This window comes from Miscanthus floridulus, unplaced genomic scaffold (genome assembly GCF_019320115.1).
Source record: "Miscanthus floridulus cultivar M001 unplaced genomic scaffold, ASM1932011v1 fs_504_4, whole genome shotgun sequence".
Classification (NCBI taxonomy): domain Eukaryota; kingdom Viridiplantae; phylum Streptophyta; class Magnoliopsida; order Poales; family Poaceae; genus Miscanthus; species Miscanthus floridulus.
Window position 1 is genome coordinate 72,039 of NW_027096852.1, and position 6,362 is coordinate 78,400.

At 47.4% G+C, this 6,362-nt stretch overlaps 1 protein-coding gene across 1 annotated transcript; it reads right to left on the reverse strand.

Moving 5' to 3' along the window:
* Positions 1–2,277: 2,277 nt before the first annotated feature.
* LOC136532010 (peroxidase 40-like) lies at positions 2,278–3,840 on the reverse strand. The gene is made up of 4 exons (XM_066524650.1): positions 3,523–3,840; positions 3,171–3,362; positions 2,836–3,001; positions 2,278–2,735 (listed from the first exon to the last, which is right to left on the reverse strand). The coding sequence occupies exons 1-4, from the start codon at positions 3,838–3,840 to the stop codon at positions 2,278–2,280; spliced, it is 1,134 nt and encodes a 377-aa protein (XP_066380747.1).
* Positions 3,841–6,362: the final 2,522 nt, after the last annotated feature.

Consider the following 6,362-nt stretch of genomic DNA (forward strand, 5'->3'; position numbering starts at 1 on the left):
ATCAATGATGAGCTCTATCGACGAACCACCAAACATTTGTTGCTTAAATGCTCGGATGTTAATCAAGCTAGAGTGGGTATGGGAGAAGCCCATGAGGTGAATAAAGTGGTGATTGGGAATTCATATTTAATGGAGATGTTAAGTTGCAAGGTGATTGTCTCCCAAGAGTACTCAATGGGAGGTACTTGAGGAAGTATTTTTCAAGTGTTTGGTAAGAAACTTAAGTGTTATTCAAACAGTGGCCGATATACAACATTGCCTTAGAAAAATGGCCAATGAATAGTTATTGACCATCACCCTTAGGCTAAATTGGCTTAGAAGAATGTTTTTAGTATTTAAGCTTCACTAAAAAATAGGAGGCCATATATTGACACATAAAATTGACCAAAGATGGAACCAAGGTAGGAAAGTTAGCCTAGCCGACTTAGAGGTTAGCATAGCCGACTTTGGCACTATCATGGGCTGACAATTCTAAAGTTGGCTAAGCCTATCTTCAAGTCAGCTAAGCCGACTTTGATGAAGTGAAGTTCTCAAAATGCAAGTTAATTAAACTTTACTATTGTGTTTCTCTCACTGAGATGGTAAAAAAACATATATAGAGCATCAAATTTAGAATCTGGAGATGAGTGCTACGACCCCAAGAAAATTACCCCACAAAAGTTGGGATAACCGACTTTGCCAAGAAAGTTGATATAGCCAACTTTGCCAGGAAAGTTGGGATAGCCAACTTAGAAGTTTGGATAGCGACTTTGCCATGGAAAGTCGGCTAAGCTAACTTTGAGATGGGCTACGCCAACTTTTTGCGGGTTTTGAGTTCAAAAACTAGGAAACTTGTGGATTTCGATCGGTTGGGAAGGTTTTTCTAGTGGGACAGGACCACACTCTTTATATATAAGAGGATTACGATCGGTTGAGGTATCCAACACAATGGAAACACAAACCAATCTACTCATCTCTACCTCTTTTTTGCTCTAATTTCTTCCAACCACACGTTGATGTTCATCGCTTGATCCGACAACCAAGGATGATGTCCTAGGCTTACTGACTGACCTAGGCTAACCTGGTGACATCCTTGCCTAGACGAAGTCCCTCCTGAGCAAGAGGTTCAACGACTCCTTTGCTAGTTTGCCTGGAATCTAGCCGCTCATTATCACGTAAGTGCTTTGATTATCCTTTGCTAGTTTGCTCGTAAACTTTACTATTCTTCACCATGTAAGTGTGATTGATATCATTATCTAGGTGAAACTTGGGGAATTTTTTATCTGATCACGACTAGTTGGCAAAGCCGACTATACAGGCTTTTCGGCCCCTCCAAATCCAGATATCGTCCAAGCTGGCTCTGTGATTGGCTAGATCGACCTTGGATGCTTCCGCTGCAACGTTCTTCGTTCCGTGTGGGACAGATACTCGCATCAACAGTTTGACTCAATCCAAATCCCAAATTGCATCATTTTTGGGATGGAGGTATTAGAACAAAAGACAGATCTGACGCCGTAGAAATCAGCTAGAAATGCTTGAAGGCTCGTAAGCTTTCCTTAAAGAAACCACTTTTGTTTTCCAAAAATTTGAATGAAATAGATCGCCGACCCTCACATCTTAGATGATATATCCAAAACACTCAAATTGATCTAAATTCCCTTTATCAATCGCAAGTTTCTGCTATTCCATCTTTTGTGAAAGAGAATTATAATGCTTGAGCGAAAAAAGATGCTCCCTAAAATTAATTCAAACTTAGTAACCTCCAGATTGTTATCAAATTTTTGGAACTTTGAGATGGCTTGCATACATCATTACTCTCTCCATCCCAAAATAAATAACTTTTTGAAAGTTTTTAAATAGATTAAGGACGTTGACAAAAGACGCATATAAGCTCATATTCTTTCCTATCACGGAGGATGCATGTCTCATATCTCATAGATTTGGGCATGCATTTGTGATTAGCATCCACATTAGAATGCGGCGTTTCATGTTTTTGTGGAATGTTATTTTTTTCGACAGAGTTTAAATCTCAGAAAATTATTTGTTTTGAGACAGAGAGTCTGCATCACATAGACGGAGAGAGTACATGACATAGACCTGCTAGTAGTTAAACGATGGCCGCCATAATTACCATGCATGCCAAATAAAGTCAAAGCAGAAACTAAAATTAATTGAAACGAAACAAGCTTATTGGACTGAATTACTAGCTGATAACATAGCAGCAATGCAAGCCGCATGGACCAGATAATTGAGCGTGAGCATGCATGGCTTTATTATTAGGCAACTTGGTGACAGGATCTAGCCGGAGCTGTTCACCACCCGGCAGTTCCGGCGGACCTCGCCACTGGTGCCGGTGCCGGCGCCGGGTGCAAGCCTCCCCATCCGCAGCATGGACTCCGCGAAGTCCTGGAAGAACACGGACGCGTCGAAGGCATAGATGGCGACAAGGCTGGCGACGTCCGCCTCTACCCCAGGCACGGCACCCGCACCCGACGACGGCGACACTAGCGCCTGGTCTGATGGCAGCAGGCCGTCGCCGGAGAGCAGGTTGATGTAGTACTGGTTGTCGAAGGTCGCCGGTGTGGCGAGGTCGAGGTGCGCCAGCGCCGATCCAGCTGATCCCGTGCACAGCTGCTGCAGCGACTGCAGGAAGGTCAGGTCCTTGAACGCGCCCGCGCCGCCTTCCGAGTCGCCGCCGACGCCGGCAAGGCGCGCACTGAACGAAGTGCACCGCGCTTTCCCGATGGTGTGCGCGCCTGTGTATACATTCATGTGAATTATTATTTATTTAGTCTGCACGTACCGACGTACGTACATGTGTGTGCCGAGTATGCAGAGATTCGTCAAGAGAGCTACCGGAGAGTGCGACCATGTCCTTGGCAGAGAGGCCGACGCTCCTGAACTTCTGCACGAGGGTGGCGACGCCAGACGTCGGTGCTGGGAGGTTGATGTTGGCGCCCTGCAGGCTGGCGGTGAGGCTGTCCTTCCGGCCGACCTCTACCTCCCAGCTCGGCCCGCCCGACTGATCAACCGGCCGCCGCCGGACAATTTAATGATGCAACAAACGATGATCACTCACTAGAACATTCTTTTTTATTTGCACGACTTGAAAAGATGTAACTGAGAAGAAGCTAAGTGTCCTGAACTCCTGATCGATCAATGCATGCATATGTATGCTAGTACGTCCTTACCACCACGACGGAGTCACGGGCAGCGATGGCAAGGAGGTCGGCACAGGAGACTGTCTCTGGGCACTCCCGCTCCAGCTCGGCCTTGATGGCGTCAATGACCTCGAAGCCCCTGAGCGAGTTGGCGTTGGGCACAGCCGTCTTCTCGCCAACGAAGAACGGCTTGTCGTCCAGAAGAACGGAGCCGTCACAGCCCTGACAGAGTAAAACAGCATGCAGCCAAGTCACAGAAAAAAAAATATATATATATATATATATATATATAATGCAGATCGATCGACCATGCATGTGTGTGTGATGTGTGGATGGTCGAGTTGGAGGAGCTATACTAGCTCGCTTGATCAACTCATATTACGTTGACGAAGCAGTCGTGGAAATGGAGGCGCAGGAGAGAAGCAGCCATGCGTGGGTCGGCAGCGACGGCCCTCTCGACGGCCGCACGGACGACCTCCTCGGCGCGGGGGCAGGTGGTCCGGTACGCGTCGGCGCCAAGGGACACGCCAGCGCCGGCGCTGGCTCTTGCCCCGCCGTAGCCGATGCTCACACTGGCGCCGGCGCTACCTGTGACGCACGACTTGTTGACGGGGGCGGAGACACTGGCAGAGGCAGCAAAGGTGAGCGCCAGCACGACGACGACTAGCAGGTGCAGGGCCAAGGTGGTGGAGTGAGCCATGGCATGCAATGGCCGGATGCTGAGGCACTGACGCAAAGTATAAGCCGTCAGTGCTCGCTGTTTTCGTGGTAGAGACAGGGAGAGTTCTTGATGACCTTATGGGTTCTTCCATGACCATCTTTATATAGGCCAACAACAGGAGATCGTCTGTGTGGTGTGATGAAGCCACAGAGAAAGCAGTCTTTTTTTTTTTTTTTGGCTTTAAAGGGCATGTGCTCTCCTGCAGTACATTAATTGTTGGACTTGGATGTGTACATAGATGTGTCTTATTACTGTTTCCGCTGCAAATTTAACTTTCTCGGGGTGTTTCTCGGTTCTGTGACTGTGTGTATAGCCGACTCAGAAAATGCATGCATGGCATCCTTGACCTGGTCACAGATACTGGGAACATTGTTACATACGAATACGATGATGTTAGGGCGCCACTCTGAATGATTGCCAGGTACGTGCTACGCCATGTAAGTGATGGTTGGAGTTGGCAGGCTGAGCAGCTAAGCCGGTGCATGCGCAAGCACGAAGGGGTCAAACTTGTGAAACATAGCTACGGAGCACACAGTGGCGGATGCACGATGCGGAATAAGGGGCTAAAACAATGTTGATTTGCATAAAGATTTAATGGTGAAATCAAGCTTTTGCTATAGTAATTAGACTTGAAATCAAGTAATTAGGGGGCTGAGCCCCCCAGCCCCCCAGCCCCCCCCCCCCCCCCCCCCCCCCCCCGGATCCGCCGCTGGGAGCACATGCATGCATGGCAGTGGTACTGACCCAGTGTGTTCGAGAGGTGAGCGCCGGGGAACGTACGCCGGTACGCGCAGTAGGTGAAACTGTCGTACGACCTGCATGACAGTTGGTGAAACCGTCGGACGGACGCCCTAGCTCTGTGAGAGATCGACTGTGACCTCAGTAGTGCTCAGCTTGTAACAGCGCCTACTAGTTGCATCAGATAGGATCCACGCACAGTTTAAATCTACAATGTCAATACCAAAGATTGTATCCATATAATATAGTGCATATATGCATGATAATATGAATGTACTATCTCAACACAACCAGAATCTGCAACTTCTTCCAGTGATGTGGGATTCTTCTGGTGTTTTAGCATTCAACATTTATTATAAACTTTCCCTACCAAATACCTCCTAGCGAGGATTTCCATGTACTATGACTAGTTGTATTGTTTTATTAATACTTAAAAATACTAGGAACACTCCATCATTTTGGTAGTGCGAGACTCGTATATCAGCTAGCTCCAATAGTCCTATTTGGAGCAACATAAATTTAGGATAAACCATCTTTTCTCCAGCTACCCCATGACAGCTAGCCACTTAACATAGAAGAAGCTAGTTCAAGCCTGGAGAAACTTACCATTTGGCACATCAGGTTTTTCTTGACCTCCTATGGTGGCTTCCACAGCCAGATCTCTACGATGAAGACACATCGGACGTAGGGGTAAGTGGGAGGAGGGGTCGCGGAGAAGAGGAAGACCGGTGAAGGGATGAGCTCACACTTTTGGAGGACGACCAATGAGTGCGGCGCAGGTGGGGTGAGTGGGTGAGGACAACACAGGCAGGGCAGATGAGGGAGGCACAGGTGGGACGGCGCGGGGCGGGCGGAGCGAGGAAGACGAGAGAAGCTATAAAAACTGTATGGGTTTTTGGGCTTATTGGTTTCGTAGTAAAGGAGGGAGAAGCGCATGGAGAATAAGCCCACCATAAATTTTGTGTTTGATTCTATTCAGGCTTTTTTTCACTAAGAAGCTGGTCCAAAAGCATTCCAACCAAAGACATTTTCTTTCCAAGTGAATTTTTTGGTACCTATGATAAAAATAATATGGCTTGAAACTCTCATTTCTTAACCCTTCTTTTTTTTTGAGCCTCTCCTCTAGGTACAGCTGTAGTATCTGTTCGGATACAGACAAACCCTTCTTGAATGAGGGGCTTCATGAATGTGTTTTCCTAACAGATGTATGAAGTGCATGACATAAGAGTATAAGAGTATAATCAATGTACATGAAAATACTGTAAAGGAAGTTCTATATGCAAAAAAATAGCAAGGGCAATTCTCTTATTTAGCACTAGCACCACCCTCACATACATAGGTGGGAGACTGAATTGATGCTCTAGGAGCATCTCCACCAGATTGAGGAACTCAATCCCCTTTCCCCTAATAACAAAATGGATTCAGTAGGAAATTTTTTTAGCTCTAATAGATCCCCTTCTTTTGGATCCCCATTCCCTATAATTTTTCTCAATTTCTCAAACCTGTTGTCAATCACTCAAAGAAAGGGGAAGAATAAGAGATTTTTGTCAATCCCCTTTCTTCACTGAACTGTCAGCCGTTGGATCAACGCATCTACGGGAGGTGGTGCTTGTCGCTAGCAAACCACCGCTACGCCGGAGTGAGGGCCGACCATGTTGTCATGCCTAGGTGCCACGCAGACAGGCCGGGGGCCGGCCACACACCGCTGCAGTGGCGCATTGCACGGGCGAGGGTGGGGCCAACCACGGAACCGCGCCGAAGCG